This window comes from Ostrea edulis, chromosome 9 (assembly GCF_947568905.1).
Source record: "Ostrea edulis chromosome 9, xbOstEdul1.1, whole genome shotgun sequence".
Lineage (NCBI taxonomy): Eukaryota > Metazoa > Mollusca > Bivalvia > Ostreida > Ostreidae > Ostrea > Ostrea edulis.
Window position 1 is genome coordinate 60,649,972 of NC_079172.1, and position 20,788 is coordinate 60,670,759.

The following is a 20,788-nucleotide window of genomic DNA, read 5'->3' on the forward strand; positions in this document are numbered from 1 at the left end:
AGGGATCATCAAAAATCAAAGAATGACAGGCAAAAACACACGTGACATCACAAAAAAAGAGACAATTTGTGTCTGTGATTTATATATTTATTGAGTACATAAACATGACCATAACTGCTATAACGGCAGTCATGAACCAGATACACTTAAATGTCACATAATCTGCTACTCTCACAATAAAATCTCAACATATTTCACATTAAGTTTGACAAAGAGAGGCCTATTCTTTGCTGTTTTGTCCAGACTTCCATCACCCAATTTTGAGTCTTATTCATAGTCATTTTTACCATCATTATTCTCTGAATAAATAGGGTTTACATCATGGAAGATAATTGTTGTCTATGCACCACAATACAATACAATATACTCTTTTTAATAAAATTTGGAGACAAATCAACAATATCTCAATGCATAAATTGTCTTATCGATAAAATTTCTAACACATTCGAGGTATAATTTCATCAATAAATTAATCAATGACATTTAAACATATACACCAAAGTAATAATTGCTCAGTTTCTTCCAAAATCAGAATTACACAAAAATGATACATGTACATAGATTCCACAAATAAAAATAGAGGACCATAAAATATATATCTTGTTCACATAGCTTTCATTTCTTATCACACATTCCCCCCACATTCACTCGACTCACACAAACCCCCACCCCCCTTCTTCTGACATAATCCCCATTCTCTTCTATTCTGTATCCCCTCTACCACACAGATCTGATGATGATGTCTAGTGATAACAGAAATTCACTATGGTGATCTGATCCACTGCAATTGTCCAGTACTGACCAGGCTTGCTATGCGTTTAAACTAACAATAAATAAACGTCTATATGGTACAGATCAATGGCTTGATTCCCTTCACATCACAAGGAGGTAGAATTTATAAGAGGTGCATTAATAATAAGTTCAACACAAAAATACATTTGATTTCCTGAATGAAATACATCCAAAAAGCTTCAAGCAAATCAATCTGGTAGCAAAATAAAAATCCAATGGTGCAGCAAAGCAAAATATCAGAATACTAATAAAGGAATAATTAAAAAAAAAACTCCTCTACCATCCTATATATCTGAATGAGGTTTGTCTAGGAGCACCACAATTTTCCTCAAATATCCAGTGACCACAAGTCCTAAATTTATGGTTTTATGTTTAAAAATAAAAGGGTGAGGTATAGATTTTCTTTTTAAATTTTGGCAGTGAAGAAGAGAAAGCCTTTCCAAACCCAAGCTCTCTTTGCTGTCACCGGCAAGAACAAGTTTGTGCACTGTGAATTCCCGATCCTTCAACTTAGCTGAGATCATGATGTGCTATTCACTTAATGCAAAAACAAATAAGAAAAAATGCAATATACAATCTTGTACTATCTCACAATTAAATGACATGACCTAGTACTTCTTTGAATTTTAATAATATTAGTCATTCTCAGTCCATTTTATGGTGCCAGTAAAAAAAAACTGTGATAGACTAGGAGGGAAATGCTTAAAATTGTAACTAACAGTTGGTTTTAAGCAATATCATTAATTAGTCCTGGCGATTCAGTGCAAGACTGGAAGGAATTCAAAACACCATGGTGCTTAGTCCGAGTACAGTTTAATGATCCGATTGGCCTCCCTCATCCCAGACAAAAGTGCCCCATGTGTGGTGGAGTAGTGACACTCATGGGTTGCTTCCCCTCCAAACAATACTTGAGGCTGCAAAAGAAAGGAATCTTTTAGATCAACTGTCTGAGTACATAATGAGAGAGTTCTGTCACTATAACCATGTGATCTGTACAATTTGTTAATAAAAAGAAATGTCTAATAGCAATAAAATACATTGACTTTGCCCATGACATGTTTATGAGTTTGGTGACACTCCTGGTGGGGTATAAGATATATTGACACTAAGTATATATATATAAATCCAAATGTTAGTCAATATCAAACCTCCTGGCAATCTCAGTGCTAACTTTAGACTCTCTCCACAATGAGTGTTTCAATAACCATGTTTATATGATCCCTTGGTATACACTTATTATGAGTACATATCAATTAGACAGATTCAGAGTCAAGATGCAATTTACCTGTTTAAACTCTAGTCAAGTGCTATGTGTGCAATTGTGTACCTTTATTGCATGTCTACGTGCAGGCAGACACACATTTTTTCTTTTGTGCTTGTTATGTTACGGTGTATAACAAATTCCTGTCGGTTCATAATTGTCATTTAATACCAATTCAGATTCCGTCACTTAAATCCTGTATGTATTAAACAAGGGACCTCCATCTCCTTTCTTTAAATCAAATTCATCAATATCTTCATCAACATGTAAAGATATATATACTGAATATGGTTTGGGCAGCTGGCTATAAAGCCTATCTGAGCCCATTCTTGTTTATTTGATCAGCCTTACAAAATTTGTCACCATAATTATGCTAGCTAATCTACATTCTGATGAAGCACTGTTAGAGCCCCCCCCCCCCCCCCCCCCCCCCCCCCCCCCCCCCCCCCCCCCTTAGATATTCTGAGATAATATTGTCAATTTGTGTCCATCAATTCTTCAGCCACATCTTAATCAATAAGTAATCATGGTAATGTTGGCCCCTATTTGATGAAGCTGTAGACCCCCCCCCCCTTCTCCTTTCCCCCTATATGTTAGATATTATGAAATACCTTTTCTGTCTCCATGTCTGTCAGTGGTTCAGCCAGGAGGTCAATATCAGTCATGCTGGCTCCCACCTTGATGAAGCTGTAGGACCCTCTTGTGTTGCTGTTGTTTCCCCACCTTGTCCTGCAAAGAGAAACACAAAAAAATTCAGGCTCGTACACAAACACCAGTATAAAGACTTTCTCTCTTACAAAATAAGATAGTTTGCAGTTTGTATATGTTCTAAGATTGTGTATATCAAAATGACTTGCATTGTACAGTATAGCATACTGTGTCATGCTATTGAAAGAAGAGGTTAAGTTTATATGGTAAACCAAGCAAAAGAATTTTTATGACATATTCTACAATATTTGTGAGAATCACACTTTCAAGTCAAATTGATTCAAAAGTTCTTTTCTGCATCAAATTAACAACTTGATGACAAATATACGTTATACAGGTCTGGGAATTTACCTAAAGATAATCATAAGGTTTCTAATTCTAGTTTTAAATATCTCTCAAGAAAGTTAAGAAACAATATCACCTCCTCATTCTAAATATACACATTTTAATCAAACTAGAAATATGTGATACTAAAAACCCTGTCATAATTTTGTAGCTAATATTAGTATAAAACCAACCCTACTACTGCTGTTTAATAAAACTCTTGTCACCAAAGTTTATATTAAGGCAGTAAGAATGAGGAAAAGTGAGATCAGAGTTCAACAGATGGTCAAGGTCAACACTATTTGAGAAGATTGAATGCCCTCACCAGACTGTACCTGCATGGCAGTAATATGTAGGGTGATTAAATGCCCTCGCCAGAATGTACCTGTACGACACTATTCTATGATAGCTTTTTTCGGAAGAGTGTTAATTACAAGAATATGATAATATATATATATATATATACACACACACACACACACAGAGAACACACAGAGGGGAATAAAAGGAATTAGACAGCTTGTGGTAACCTTGTGTAGGTGATTATCAGATAACAACATTACTGCTACTTTATAAATGTATTATACTAATTACAGGTAGTTATAGGTGTAACAATCAGCTTAGTGCCCTAGTTTTTAGACTCAGGTAACCTGCAGATATTGATATTTGTAAATCTGCCAAGGCTTTGTCTAGGCCCTGCCAACCAATGATCTATAAACCCAAATAAACATGGCCAGAACCCTGGTCACTGGGAGGTATTGATTATTTAGCCACCAGTTGTGTATTCAGCTCAGACATTCCCTGGACCACAGGTGTGGAACCGTTGACCTACATTTTCTTGTCTGAATATTTATGATCTAGTTGTAATGCCTTCTATTTACCTACCGTTACCTACAACAAAAATATTGTGAATCATCAGATTCAAATTCACTTTCGATGCAAGAGATATCAATATGGACCAAGACTGTCATGCAAGGCTTTTGATTCTCCCTGTTAACAGACATTAATAATCAGGCATGGAGAATTGATTTGATATATAATGTTACTAATTTTCCAACTGCAAAGAAATCCTGAATACAGATGAAGGCATGCAGCAATTAGGTATTTGTCTATCTGTCTTAATGAAGGTGAATCGCTGACTACATGCATGAACATAATAGGCAGTGGAATGCACTGGGTAACTGTGCTCCGGGATACAATATTAGAGGAATGATACAGCAGAACCTGGCAACCTGCTAATCAACAGCTAATAAACATTGGTATTGATTGGTTACATCCTTCATTTTCTGGCTTTGAAGATGAACATTTATGAAGATTAGACCTCATCCTTTATTCACCTCTCAAACAGCTGACCAGTCAGCTGACCAGTCATCTGTTCCTCAGTACTGACAACAGAAAACCATGGACAGTGGAAGATTGAAAGGGTCAACAAAGTACCTGGGGGCCATGAGAAAAGTGTTACATTTTTCATACTATTCTCGCTGAACAGGTGGAATGGTAATAAACATAGAGGTAAAAATATGATTGATGAGAAAATTATCCATTTCACTGCCTTAGTAAAATTCTTTCGTCCCCAACTTGGCCTTGAAAACCCAGACAAACTTCAATTAGAGCAATTTCTGTCAATTTTCCCTGCACAATACACATGTTGTGATGCAGAAAGTGCCCTTGTTATACAAGTCTGCTTGTGTAATTGGGCCTCAGTGGCTAACCAATCAAACAGCAGTGCACTAAATCAGTGTAACTGTAGAGATGTGCTGATGGAGCACTCAGGGACTGATGGGAGTACTCAGGGGACCATTATGGATTCCATGGAGAGTCTTTCACCTGTGTGTTATCTCCCGACAAGACCAGAGTCAGTCTCCTCTCGATAAATCACCCCAACAGAAGGGAAGGCAATGACTTTTCCTAAACAAAAATCAATTTTACCAATCTCTACCAAAATAACACCTTTTTTCAGCTGCTTTTTTAGTTGAGTAACCATGCATGTACAAAACTGCTGAAGCATGAAGCAAATGCAACCTGCAGATCCCCCACCGCACTCCAACAATGGCTACCATGCTATTCTCTGTCACCTTGAATTAATCCCCTAGTCCTTTCCTAATTATTGATCGAGGAGGGTTAAAAGGTCCTTGTTCGCTCGACATCTGACCTCACATTCACACCACAGCAGTACACAAGCATGTGGCCAGGCCTCATGCCTTGTAAACATGCTTCTATGCTGCAGGTTTTATCACAGGGCCTGTCTAAATATACACTCAGTTTATTTTGGTGTTTTTGTTGTCAGGGTCAGGTAGATTTTAGTATTCAGTGAAATACACACCATGTTGACAGATGCATCTTTAGTTGGCACAGGTTTTTATTTATGTGTGTGTGTGTGTGTTGGGGGGGGGGGGGGGGGGGGGGGGAGGTAACAAATCAAAATTGACAATTTTAAAATTCTGGGGTGCCTGTCTCTATGAAAATTATTGGTTACACTGTTTGATATGTACAGATGGGCTATTGTATTATCACTTGATGCCAACTTTCTTTCAGTTGATTGGTGGTGGTGTCATTAATTTCCAGGTTTTTGACCTTTTGACCCATTATAAAACCTTAGTAAAAAAAAACCACCCTAAATGAAGAAGGATTTTCCCATAGAATATGACCATTTTTAGGGGACACTGTACCTTTGACTGATCATGCTATATTTATGAGATCGATGTCTGTAAATAAAGTTTTCTTTATCATTGATATATCTCTGTACTATCGGGACATAATTCTGTCAGGGAGGTCAATATCTTGGATGCAAACAACACATGTCAAACAATATTACTACAATTGATCTTAAGCAACAATCATCAAAGCATGACAGTCTGTTACATAAATTACATCTATACTACTATGTAATAATTATGGACTAGATATTTTTGTCCTTTTATGTTGGCTAATCGGGAGAGAGAGCTTGGTCTTAATTGCTTTTAATATTACATGTATAAACATTACATACCTTATTGCAGTTTTCATATAAATGAATTTCTTTTTATCTATTATGGTTAATCAATTAATAAATTGGTGAAAATGACACAACAATTCGGATTTTTTAAACCGATATGACTTGAATTGATAATCGGCAAGCTCACAATGAGAGGAGTGACTCTTAAAGAAACCATACAAACCCAATGTATGTCCACATTATAAATGGTTCGGAGTAAGAAATACAATATAATTTTATGAGGCCTATAATAGCACATCTTAAAAACTCACTGGTAGTTTTCATTTTAAAATGTCAAACATTTCTGAGGATTGAATTACTGTGTCCAATTTTTACTTCCAAATTCACTGTGATTATCACATATCCACCTGTGCATGCACAGGTTAATGTCTAGTACTGTATATAAAGACAGTCTGCAGAATACACACTGGAGATCAAACAAAGTAGGTTCTATCAAGAATAAAAAAAAAAAAAAAAACCTATGTAAAAACATAGATATGTACATCATTTACATAGTGAGAATAGGGATCACAAATATTAAGCAAATGTAACTGTTGCAAACTGCCAATATTGAATATTAGAAAATGTGTTCGCAACATCTAATATATGAATTTAAGAAATGTCAAGTTTCGTTTTTGAAAGTATATGAGATAATATTAACTCAAGTTTACACACAACAACGTAATTTATATAGACCTAGGTTTGTTAATGGTTTGGAGTTTAATATTCCAATGTAATAATTAAGCATTCCAATTTGATAAACCATGAACGTAAGAACAAGATTCTAATGTGACTACAATACTGAGACAATATACCTTGAGCTTCTATAACACACCACATATTGAACGGAGCATGTCAGTGCTCCATCAAACATATTGGCTTGAGGTATATCATACATTTTCAAAAAATGAAAGAAATTTCTTATATTTACATTATATTAAATCATTTTAATTGCATTTCAATAATGTTGGTTAGCCTACAGGTAGATATATATTCACAAATTTATATTAAACCAACATTTATGAAAAATATATAGCTATGAGAAAGAGGTGCTAGCAAATCTAGCATATGTTTCATTTAATCATGCAAATAAAACTGGCTTGTATCATTTCCTTCTGTAGATGCTTACTGTAACTTAGATTTTACATCTATTGAGTGATTACTGTAACTTAGATTTTACATCTACTGAGTGCTTACTGTAACTTACATTTTACATCTACTGAGCGATTACTGTAACTTAGATTTTACAGATTGAGTGCTTACTATAACTATCAATGAGTGCTTACTATAACTTAGATTTTACAGATTGAGTAGATGCTTCTTATAGCTACAGTTTTATAGACTGAATTAATTGCTTCTTTTAACTACGATTTTAGTTACCTGATAATTTTCTTGGGAGTGGGAATGTCGTCCTTCTGAAGAAATTTTTTGAGGACCTCCACCAAGTCTTCGGCAATCTGGTCCTCTGTCAGAGATTCCATGTATAGGGCCTCCTTACCACTCAGCCAGCCTGCAACATTTATAAAAAGTTGTACAGCCAGCCTGCAACATTTACTTTAAAAATCTTAATCAAACTTGGCCTCTTTCTCACTGATTCACCCTAGTCAGCCAGCCTAAACTGTACAAAAAAAGTTGTCCAAACTTCACTACACTTTATGCCTACATGTAACAATCATAATAAAAACACAAATTGCATTACAGTTCATCATGCAGGTTGACGTCAGGTTTATTTCCCTCAAAAATAAACATGCAAACAAAGCAGCACTGAGACAACGTTGCGTATTTCTAACAAATTGTACATACCATAAATAATATAATATTGCGGAGTTGACGGAGTAAGCAAAAATTGGGTGGTGGAACCTTACTCAAATATTCCAGGAATAACATTTTCATGGATTTTGCAATGAAAAATTTATAAAAATATTAATAGCAAAAAAAAAATCTACTTGCTAGGAAGAGTGTGTGCTAGAAAGTGACCACTCAATAATAACCCTTCAATAATTGAACACGTTTACCAAATTACTGAAATCTCATTGGCTGTAGCTAAAATAACTGAAACTTATTTTATAAAAAAACACTTCCGTAATTTACATGTCATCAGAATTATTTATAGCAAAACAATTCCACCGATTCACCTAGACAGTATAGACTGTAGAAAGTCTTACACACCTAGACAGACAGCCTAGACTGTAGAAAGTCTTACACACCTAGACAGCCAGTCTAGACTGTAGAAAGTCTTACACACCTAGACAGACAGTATAGACAGTAGAAAGTCTTACACACCTAGACAGCCAGTCTAGACTGTAGAAAGTCTTACACACCTAGACAGCCAGCCTAGACTGTAGAAAGTCTTACACACCTAGACAGACAGCCTAGACTGTAGAAAGTCTTACACACCTAGACAGCCAGTCTAGACTGTAGAAAGTCTTACACACCTAGACAGCCAGTCTAGACTGTAGAAAGTCTTACACACCTAGACAGACAGTCTAGACTGTAGAAAGTCTTACACACCTAGACAGACAGTCTAGACTGTAGAAAGTCTTACACACCTAGACAGCCAGCAAATACTGTAGAAAGTCTTACACACCTAGACAGACAGCCTAGACTGTAGAAAGTCTTGCACAGCTAGACAGACAGCCTAGACTGTAGAATGTCTTACACACCTAGACAGCCAGTCTAGACTGTAGAAAGTCTTACACACCTAGACAGACAGCCTATACTGTAGAAAGTCTTACACACCTAGACAGCCAGTCTAGACTGTAGAAAGTCTTACACACCTAGACAGACAGTCTAGACTGTAGAAAGTCTTACACACCTAGACAGCCAGTCTAGACTGTAGAAAGTCTTACACACCTAGACAGCCAGTCTAGACTGTAGAAAGTCTTACACACCTAGACAGCCAGTCTAGACTGTAGGAAGTCTTACACACCTAGACAGACAGTCTAGACTGTAGAAAGTCTTACACACCTAGACAGACAGTATAGACAGTAGGAAGTCTTACACACCTAGACAGCCAGTCTAGACTGTAGGAAGTCTTACACACCTAGACAGCCAGTCTAGACTGTAGAAAGTCTTACACACCTAGACAGACAGTATAGACAGTAGAAAGTCTTACACACCTAGACAGCCAGTCTAGACTGTAGAAAGTCTTACACACCTAGACAGCCAGTCTAGACTGTAGAAAGTCTTACACACCTAGACAGCCAGCCTATACTGTAGAAAGTCTTACACACCTAGACAGACAGCCTATACTGTAGAAAGTCTTACACACCTAGACAGCCAGTCTAGACTGTAGAAAGTCTTACACACCTAGACAGCCAGCAAATACTGTAGAAAGTCTTACACACCTAGACAGACAGCCTAGACTGTAGAAAGTCTTACACACCCAGACAGCCAGTCTAGACTGTAGAAAGTCTTACACACCTAGACAGCCAGCAAATACTGTAGAAAGTCTTACACACCTAGACAGACAGCCTAGACTGTAGAAAGTCTTACACACCCAGACAGCCAGTCTAGACTGTAGAAAGTCTTACACATCTAGACAGACAGCCTATACTGTAGAAAGTCTTACACACCTAGACAGCCAGTCTAGACTGTAGAAAGTCTTACACATCTAGACAGCCAGCAAATACTGTAGAAAGTCTTGCACAGCTAGACAGCCAGTCTAGACTGTAGAAAGTCTTACACACCTAGACAGCCAGCAAATACTGTAGAAAGTCTTGCACAGCTAGACAGACAGCCTAGACTGTAGAAAGTCTTACAAACCTAGACAGCCAGCCTAGACTGTAGAAAGTCTTACACACCTAGACAGCCAGCCTAGACTGTAGAAAGTCTTACACACCTAGACAGCCAGTCTAGACTGTAGAAAGTCTTACACATCTAGACAGCCAGCAAATACTGTAGAAAGTCTTGCACAGCTAGACAGACAGCCTAGACTGTAGAAAGTCTTACAAACCTAGACAGCCAGCCTAGACTGTAGAAAGTCTTACACACCTAGACAGCCAGCCTAGACTGTAGAAAGTCTTACACACCTAGACAGCCAGTCTAGACTGTAGAAAGTCTTACACACCTAGACAGCCAGCCTAGACTGTAGAAAGTCTTAAACACCTAGACAGCCAGTCTAGACTGTAGAAAGTCTTACACACCCAGACAGCCAGCCTAGACTGTAGAAAGTCTTGCACAGCTAGACAGCCAGTCTAGACTGTAGAAAGTCTTACACACCTAGACAGCCAGCCTAGACTGTAGAAAGTCTTACACACCTAGACAGCCAGTCTAGACTGTAGAAAGTCTTACACACCTAGACAGCCAGCCTAGACTGTAGAAAGTCTTACACACCTAGACAGCCAGTCTAGACTGTAGAAAGTCTTACACAGCTAGACAGACAGCCTAGACTGTAGAATGTCTTACACACCTAGACAGCCAGTCTAGACTGTAGAAAGTCTTACACACCTAGACTGCAAGTCTAGACTGTAGAAAGTCTTACACACCTAGACAGCCAGTCTAGACTGTAGAAAGTATTGCACAGCTAGACAGACAGCCTAGACTGTAGAAAGTCTTACACACCTAGACAGCCAGCCTAGACTGTAGAAAGTCTTACACATCTAGACAGACAGCCTATACTGTAGAAAGTCTTACACACCTAGACAGCCAGTCTAGACTGTAGAAAGTCTTACACATCTAGACAGACAGCCTATACTGTAGAAAGTCTTACACACCTAGACAGCCAGTCTAGACTGTAGAAAGTCTTACACACCTAGACAGCCAGTCTATACTGTAGAAAGTATTGCACAGCTAGACAGACAGCCTAGACTGTAGAAAGTCTTACACACCTAGACAGCCAGCCTAGACTGTAGAAAGTCTTACACATCTAGACAGACAGCCTATACTGTAGAAAGTCTTACACACCTAGACAGCCAGTCTAGACTGTAGAAAGTCTTACACATCTAGACAGACAGCCTATACTGTAGAAAGTCTTACACACCTAGACAGCCAGTCTAGACTGTAGAAAGTCTTACACACCTAGACAGCCAGTCTATACTGTAGAAAGTCTTACACAGCTAGACAGACAGCCTATACTGTAGAAAGTCTTACAGAGCTAGACAGACAGGCTAGACTGTAGAATGTCTTACACACCTTGACAGCCAGCCTAGACAGTAGAAAGTCTTACACACCTAGACAGCCAGTCTAGACTGTAGAAAGTCTTACACACCTAAACAGCCAGCCTAGACTGTAGAAAGTCTTACACACCTAGACAGACAGCCTAGACTGTAGGAAGTCTTACACACCTAGACAGACAGCCTAGACTGTAGAAAGTCTTACACACCTAGACAGCTAGTCTAGACTGTAGAAAGTCTCACACATCTAGACAGACAGCCTATACTGTAGAAAGTCTTACACACCTAGACAGACAGCCTATACTGTAGAAAGTCTTACACAGCTAGACAGACAGCCTACTAAGACTGTAGAATGTCTTACACACCTAGACAGCCAGTCTAGACTGTAGAAAGTCTTACACACCTAGACAGCCAGCCTAGACAGTAGAAAGTCTTACACACCTAGACAGCCAGTCTAGACTGTAGAAAGTCTTACACACCTAAACAGCCAGCCTAGACTGTAGAAAGTCTTACACACCTAGACAGACAGCCTAGACTGTAGGAAGTCTTACACACCTAGACAGACAGCCTAGACTGTAGAAAGTCTTACACACCTAGACAGCTAGTCTAGACTGTAGAAAGTCTCACACATCTAGACAGACAGCCTATACTGTAGAAAGTCTTACACACCTAGACAGACAGCCTATACTGTAGAAAGTCTTACACAGCTAGACAGACAGCCTACTAAGACTGTAGAATGTCTTACACACCTAGACAGCCAGTCTAGACTGTAGAAAGTCTTACACACCTAGACAGCCAGTCTAGACTGTAGAAAGTTTTACACAGCTAGACAGCCAGTCTAGACTGTAGAAAGTCTTACACACCTAGACAGCCAGCCTAGACTGTAGAAAGTCTTACACACCTAGACAGACAGCCTAGACTGTAGGAAGTCTTACACACCTAGACAGACAGCCTAGACTGTAGAAAGTCTTACACACCTAGACAGCTAGTCTAGACTGTAGAAAGTCTTACACATCTAGACAGACAGCCTATACTGTAGAAAGTCTTACACACCTAGACAGCCAGTCTAGACTGTAGAAAGTCTTACACACCTAGACAGCTAGTCTAGACTGTAGAAAGTCTTACACATCTAGACAGACAGCCTATACTGTAGAAAGTCTTACACACCTAGACAGCCAGTCTAGACTGTAGAAAGTCTTACACACCTAGACAGCCAGTCTAGACTGTAGAAAGTCTTACACACCTAGACAGCCAGTCTAGACCGTAAAAGGATATCCTTCCCAGATTCACTGTATCAATATATTTAAGAAATATATAAAAAAAAATTACTTACAAGGAAGTATATATATATTACTGTTTATAGAGAGATTCAGATTACATATCTTGCATACTTCTCTTCTTGGTATTGTCCTTTCAGACAGACTAAAAATAATATTGGGCTGGTGTGCTTGATGCTCCATATTCTATCAGATTTAAACAATCGAAAGTCTCTCCAACATCAACCTACTTTTCAGCTGCATTAATGGGAGACTTTCATCTCAAAAAAGAAATCATGCTATATCAAAAAGATGTTTACCAAACTTTACAGTCCTTAATATCAATTGTTATATAATCAATCCCATTGGATTCATTCATTGAAAGACAATTATATTGATATTTGAATAAAGCACTGCACAGAGTACATGCTTATAAATGTAACATGCTGAAAATTTCCATTCTTATTATCCACATCCTCCAAAAGCTGATTTATAAATTCCATGACATGGTTAGCTGACTAAAATCAAAAGCTTAGTACAAATGTACTTCAACTCTGTGCTATGTATCAATTGATATTCAATTACGTAAATTTATTTATTTATTTATTTTACGATGGAATCAAACAATACACTATATATATATCTGTCTGCTCTATCAATGCTCCTCTGTGGGCCCAAATTGGCTGAATAAAGTATTCTATTTTATCTGTAGCCATAGCATTTTGAATGGTTTGTGTGATGTCAACAAACTGTTGAGAGTTCATTCATGTATGCCAACATGTTATCAGGAATGTGTATTGATTCTGTGTATCAGGTGTTCCCTTGGGATTGGTGCAGTATCTCTCCATGTTATTAACAGTTATCACTTTAGTGTACACTTCACATAAAAGAATAACTTTAAACATTCTTTACAGCCATTTAAATGACTAGTTATAATATGTTCCATGATAGTGATTGTGACCTTGTTGTATTGGTTTAATAGACATGACAGGAAGTCATGGACTAGGTTGGAGATGATAGTACTCCATAATCTGTACTCGTGCCTAGTAGGGATAGGTCTAACACACACTGCCTTTTCCAAGTCATTTCTTTAAAACCTTTCTAAATTTAGAATGATTAATGAATTTTAATTTCTTCCTTGAACCTTGTTTTTTACAAAGAAAAATTTATTTCCAATGATTCATAGAAAACAAGGAGACAACTTCCTACAATTCTAAGGTCACTGGGTTTAATGTTACAGATCATAGAGCACCTTCAGTTAAAAACCTGACCCTGTAACCACAGTTATGGAAAAGTTTTTTACGACAGACACTAATTTCATCTGGGCTGAAAAAAAAAACCAATAAAATTTCTCAGACAAAACATAAGGTTCTTGAAAAAAGAGAAATTTAGTTGCTAAGAAATTCATTTAATATTCTGGAGAAGACAGCCTTTTAGTTCGCTGGAATTTGGTACTAGACCAAAGCATACCAAGGAGACATCTCAACACAGCAACAGACAGTGCTCCATATTAAGTGAGACTGTCCTTGGAAATTCCAGCAAAGAAAATAAAGCCATGCAGACTGGACCCATATAAATTCTGCTGCGGGCTACCCTCAGTATAACTCCAGAGTCTAAGCAGTGAAAAAATCTCCTAACACATATTTATGTGAATACATTAGCATACATTTTGAGTATACACTAGTGTACACCGAAAAGTCCCTAGTAATTGGTTGTTAATTGTGTTGGATTTTTTAAAATCAATTTTATTTATATAGATCTAGCAGTACATGTATATTTTGGGGATTTTGTTTTCCGTTAAGATTACAAAAGATGGAACAAAATTTTACTATAATTTCCCCCCTTTTTTACCTGTTTGATGGCATCCTGCACTTAATTAACTCAACTCTTGTTTCCTATTTACAATTTAGCTTGAAGCTAAAGTGACATAGTTTAGATGGATTTGCAAGTCTCATTACAACAGAACAGATTTTACTTTGAGGATATCTTAGTACAGATCTAAATGTACACAGGCACACAGACAACTGAAAATTTTGTGTGGTTCAATGTCCTCAAGTTAGACGACATTTCAATGTGATGGTTCTGTGATATGGATAGCATTTCACAGAGTTACTCGATCATGCTTTTATAGTACGAGTGCTGTGTGATTTCAAATAAACACAATTGGTTCTTAAATTAAATCTTTAAAAGAATTTAACTATGAATGACTGAGTGCTAATCTTAAAAGTACTGAATTCACTCAGATTAAGGAGTGTGTTAAGATCTAGAAAGACATCCCTATCCCATTAAATGTAAAATGAATTGCTATCTTTTCCTGCTGTATGGCAACAGTGAGTGGTACAGATATTTTCTCACTGTCTGCAAATTTTAAAATCATCATAATATTGATACTCCCTGCTCTAGGGATTAAGAATTTTTAGTGAATTTACAAGAAAGGAATCTCAATCTATCTCAGACTTGCATTCTAGAAATTATTACCGAGAGATCAGCTTCACAGTGGAAAGTACACATGTATTGTCGACATACAGAATACCATTTTTTATTTGCTCCATGAATCTGAGAAGGTTCAATGTACGTTCAGTCACACAGGCTAAAGTGAGTTGACAAGTGTGTGAGCTGTAGACATGCAAGGAGAGCTGTGAATGATTTAGTCTGGCTGACTGTTCACGTGCCTTCTTCCTCATCCCTATATATATGCTTAAATTAATTTACATGTGTACAAGGCTGTTAAATTATTCATAGGGAGCTATTATACAACAGTGAAGAATCTCTCTTAGATTGCCACTCTTACTAGGAGACTTACCCACTAAAACTCCTTCATGTAAAACTTCAAAGGAATAAATTTTGCGGTACCATGTGTGCCTCAAATCATTGCATTTGATGTTCTCATCATCCCAGAGCAATTCAATGCGGAACACATCAGACTCAGTCACTGGTTTGTCAAATTTTATGATCACTTTGTCTACAATTCCAAAACCTAGGCGGTCTATAGCCCCTACTTTTTCTTCAGGTAACGGAGGGTCGAACATGCGGTCGTACGCAGCCTTCAACACACCTAGTGATACCGTTACAATCACATGATTTGCATAGAACATTTCCCCATTCTCACATTCCACCATCACATTGTAATCTTTTTCGTTACAATTCTTCCGGCTCCAGTGGACACACTTTACAGGATGATTGAGCAAAATGTTGTCTTTGGGAATTGAACTTTTAAGGATTTCTAGCACAGCCTCAAACCCGGGCGGTATAGAATAGTGAACTCCTGGCAGCTCTTCGTAACCACCAAACTCGCTGAGCGAGACATCTTCCAGTCTATCACAGCCTGATATACAACACTCGAGTAATTTTCTTTGATTAAACACCAACTCTCGTATATGACGGTCTCCGTTGGTATATCTCTCTAGTCTCTCAGAAAACTCTCGCTCAAGGAAGGCTCCAACACTGTCATTCTCTTCCTCTGTTGGGATGTTGCTCTGATAGAAATCTTCGGCCTGGATGATTAACTGTCCGTAAACCAGATTTACAGCGTTAATCACCTTCTCATTGACCTCTTTGCCCTCCTCTGTTACGAAACAATTGCGGTGTCGTAGTCCTTTGTCCCCATGGCGAAGCTTGAGAAGATTGTTGTCATCTGCAATTTTGAAGATGGGATTTCTTTCAATGCCATGAATCCAATGGGCCCCAAGATCCACTTTTTCACCTTCATCTGAAAAATAGCAAAGATCCTTCCAGTGAATAATTCAGTAATCGTAGAGAATTTTGTTTCATTATATGCGATAGTCAACAGTATATACAAAAATTGAAAAACGGGGACTGAGAGAAATCTTTTCAACAACATTTCCTTCAAATTTTTTCGATTTGTTTGTTTTTTATACAAGTATCAACATACTAGACACATGTTCTACATATAGCTGATAATGTAGGACAAGTTTGTCACTTTCTGTGTATCACCCATGTCTAGAACAATTCACATGTACATGTGTGAGTAATGACCTAGTGTCTGACAGGTCTTGACACATCACAACTCATTAATGACCCAAATATACACATACAGGTATGACCACAGTCATCCTTAGTGTGATATTTCAGCCTTGAGGATCCTCTTTCCCTCCTCTCTTTCTCTTTCACATCAAATCTAATCTCACCAAATTGGACATGTTTTATGGAATAACAAAACTGTCAAAGGGCGAATCCACACTATCATTTATTTAACCCACATTCACAGACTGCATTTCAACCTGAAGTGGGTTAAGTTAACTCATTTGAGTGATTTAATAGCAAAAAAAAAAAAAAAAAAAAAAAAAAAAAAAAACCACCAAAAAAAAAAATCCCATAGATTTTATTTTATTTTTATTTTATTTGGGGTAATTTTGTACATGCTAGCTGGCTTTTTCTGACAAGATAAATCAACAGAGATTTGATAAAATACAATTCTTTTTTAAACCCTTGATCTATTTTTGAACTGTATTGCTGAAAATGGTATGACATCAACCCCAGCTAATCTTGGATTTTTTAAAACTTTGATTTACTGATTTTTAATCAAATTTCACTTTTCTGTTTTTGGGGTAAAGAAAGACATTTTCCGAGTGGGATTTAACCATTTGAAATTTGCATCAGCCTCTAATGTAAGTGGTGTTTGAAGATGAAATTTTTTTCCTCATCTGAATCACCAAAACTTACATATGCATGTTTTAAATACATATACATACTTAATCATTCTCTAAACCTTTGTTTTCATAGAAATATTTTTGTTATTGTCATGACCCTGTTCGATCTCGAACCCAGTTTCTTGTTGATTTTCCACAAGATCCCGCATCCCCCCTTCCTATAACTGGTACCGATAAATGCATCATCCCAATGCCAAATAACAAACTGCTAAATCAGCTCATAATTCACTCTGTATGAAACATTGTACAAGTTAACTAATTTCTTCACTTCCTCTTAAACAGTTACAATAAACATGATAAATGGTGCTCGTTAGTAAAATTGTAAACAATGAATACTTGATTTCTTCTTTAAAAATCTATGGTATGCATATTCAGTGTAAAGAGTGTTCATTTTAAAACAAATGCCATTTGTTGACATGAAAGACAATTCTCCATTTGTTCTGTTTTAATGCTATTTTCCCCATCTGAATAGCTATCAGTACCATTTCCATACAGTAGAAAATAAAACAATGAGGTTGCTTGTTAGGTTGGTCAGGGGACATAGATTCCTCACTTGAAATTCTATCTTCAGTTTTGAGATATAAAATATTGGCCTCTTGTTTTTACCATTCTTTAATCTAACAGTAGGATGACAGTATGTTTTTAGTTAAGCAACATTTCTTGCCACACTACTGATTATACAACACTGATCCTGAGGCTTGCAATAAAGCTACAAACAAGGTAAATACCTCCAAGTCTCTCAAGTAATGAGTTCCTAACAAAAACTACTTTTGATTTGCAATCTTTTGGGAATTTAGGGAAAAACACCTGTTTCTCAACATTTGGGAATGGGCCTCTACAGACAATAAACTTCTGACCACAAGGCCTAAAATAAAAATTGCTGTGTCTGCTAACCCAGCCGACTATAAATTACGCACTCTAGTGACTCTACCATAGAAATTTATTTTTATGTAATGTTCTAGAGATTATTGAATAAACATTGTTTTGGAGTTGACACTTGTAATCATTTCTAAGGCAATTCATTATAAATTGAGTCCCTCATGTTCAATACATACCTGCAGTTTAAATAGAAATTGTGATCAGAATCTTTCTTCAATAGTGTCCTCTTAAAAATAAAGTTTGAGAAAAAGAAACAAAACATAATTTCTTCCTTTACCACCTTACCCTAGTTGACTTGGATGTTATCAGCTATTTTTGGCCTATAATGCCTGTTTAAAATTAAATATATGTACACTACAGTACATAAAACAGTTTTGTGCAAAGACCCATTCTAATCTTAAACAAGTTTCATAATAATTATCATAGTCAAATTTTTTTCCGCACATTAGACTGTTAAACCAACACAAATGAAATTTTGTCTGCAGGATATTTAGTGCATTTTTACATCCCATTGTTGTTGCACTTATGGTGTACATGATGCAAGTCTTGTAATTCATAAAATAAAAAAACAAAACAAAACAACCTTGTCACATCTAAACTATTGAAGTAAGAAGTGATGTTTTGTAGTAACATGTGGTCATGTGGCAGTGCTATTAATTTAACCCACTTTGCCTTCACAGTGACACTGTAAATAACCCATGTTAAGTTAACCCACTTCATGCCTGGAGTCAGGTTATCTCACTGGTCCAGTGTTAAAATGTTGTGAGTTAACCCAATATTACCCAAGACATGTGTGTGAAATTGTGCATATAACACTATGCTTATACAAAGTTCTTTCCAGATTAACTTTGTTCTGTGTTTCAACACATCAGTTTCATCTAACAAGAAATCAAACCACAAAATTTGACATAAGGAAAAATTATATGCTTGCCTGTACCATTAGGTACTGAATTTATGTAAACAATGTTGTAATTAATGTAATTCAAATCTGTTTCTGATTCATCACATTTTTGCATTTAGTCAGAGTGGTTTTCTGAATTTCTTATAATTAAGTGATAACAAATGACATACAGATCACATTCTACTACCTATTACTTTATATGCTAGTAAAAATACCTCCCTGGTTCTTCCAGATTTAGAGTTCCCCATTCATTGTAAAACCTTCATATATTGTACAAAAATGGTTCTAAAGAACTTTGTACCTGAATTCAAAACATCAGTCACTACTGATTTCAAAATATCATCTAACTATATCTTTTTCTTCTCTTATGATCAAAACAACCACTTCAATGAAATAATTGCAACCAAAGTGCAGGAAGTCAGTTTTTAGAGGGCACAAGGTACAACAAGGTCTTATCACACTAGGTTATGTTTATCTTTGTTCAAAGTTTATGTTGTTTACAAAATATATATATACAGGGATAGTATTACACCGAATTACACCTAAACTCCTGTTTTCAAATCAATACCTCTGGGGTATTCACTTTTTACCCATGGTGGAGATCTGGATCATGATTCATCAATATTTCAGACATATGGGCTATGAATGGTTCTACAAAGATTCATTGATCTATTGGCATTGCTGTGAATCGAGTGTTCCTAAGTACTTATACTTATTTAGATTTTACAACCAACCATATTTTGATATGACAATCACGTCAACCAGAACTGTTAAAGCCTAATATTTAAATTGGGAATAGACCCTTTGTTCATGGATTACTTACTTCAAAGCTTTAATTTCTTTCTAACGATATAACCGATTATACATATTGAAATCCCATATTTGATGAAATACACAGAGTTCATTTATACAATCCATTACAATATTTTTGGTCCTTTACTTTCATTTCTAGCCTAAATTTATCAAATCTAAAAATAAAAACTTTTTTATTGGTCATTTTCAAAGTGTCTACGTGCGTCCTTTGGCGACCTTCATTCATAATCAACTTTAAGCCAAAAGGGAGAACGGAAAAGAAAAGAAGGAACATATTCATATAGATGTGAATAAAACAGTGTATCAAATAAACACAAATTTCACTAAACAAACTCAAACATCGACAATCACGCGCCGTTCTCATGACAAGCTTACCAACATCCACTGTCCATATTCGTCCCCCTGTTCGCCCCGACGCTTCTAAAATCTTGAAATCTGTGAATCCTGCCCTGGTTAATGTATCAGCTGTTGCTATTCCTGATATCCCAGCACCAATGATGATTATTTTGGGTTTTTCTTTTCCATTTAAGTCAATCTTTTCTATACCATGGATCACTTTTTCGCCCATGTTTCGTCTGACATGCAAATCAGCCAGCTGACAATGGACGTCAGCGGAATTTTAATGTCAGAAAACTCTTTGTCGATAAATGTAACTTATCTGGTTTATGTGTGAATGTAATTCCTCCTCTTCAAAATAAATCACTGGTATAAATAGTTCAAAACTTCATAAAATAGTTAAAACGCCAACACAAACATCTTCTTGAATGAATCAACTGCCAACCGCGTTGTGTACAGCGCATTAGAGTGACGTCAAGAGGTGGGGCTTATAAGGTTAAAGTTGAATCTCCGTTCAAGCGATCGATATACTACGACGAGGTAAAATTTAAAATCATATTTTTGCATGTACATGTCTTTATATAAGATTGAGACGTAATTCGATTTAATTGCGTCATATGTCACTCACATCAACTCCGCCCTCTGAGTAACGTCTGCTTTCAGCTCAGCTGTCAATGTCATAATCTGTGCGGGAATGGTCATCAAGAAAATGTGTCACAGTGTTGTTGAAATATAAACATTTTCTAAAAATTTTGTTGTG

The 20,788-nt window shown here is 36.7% G+C and overlaps 1 protein-coding gene across 1 annotated transcript; it reads right to left on the minus strand.

The window, feature by feature from the left end:
- Window positions 1-71: 71 nt before the first annotated feature.
- On the minus strand, window positions 72-20,578 carry LOC125658062 (spermine oxidase-like). Its single transcript, XM_048889132.2, has 5 exons — window positions 20,068-20,578; window positions 15,233-16,138; window positions 7,440-7,569; window positions 2,665-2,782; window positions 72-1,706 (listed from the first exon to the last, which is right to left on the minus strand). The coding sequence occupies exons 1-5, from the start codon at window positions 20,258-20,260 to the stop codon at window positions 1,590-1,592; spliced, it is 1,464 nt and encodes a 487-aa protein (XP_048745089.1). The 5' UTR covers window positions 20,261-20,578; the 3' UTR covers window positions 72-1,589.
- Window positions 20,579-20,788: the final 210 nt, after the last annotated feature.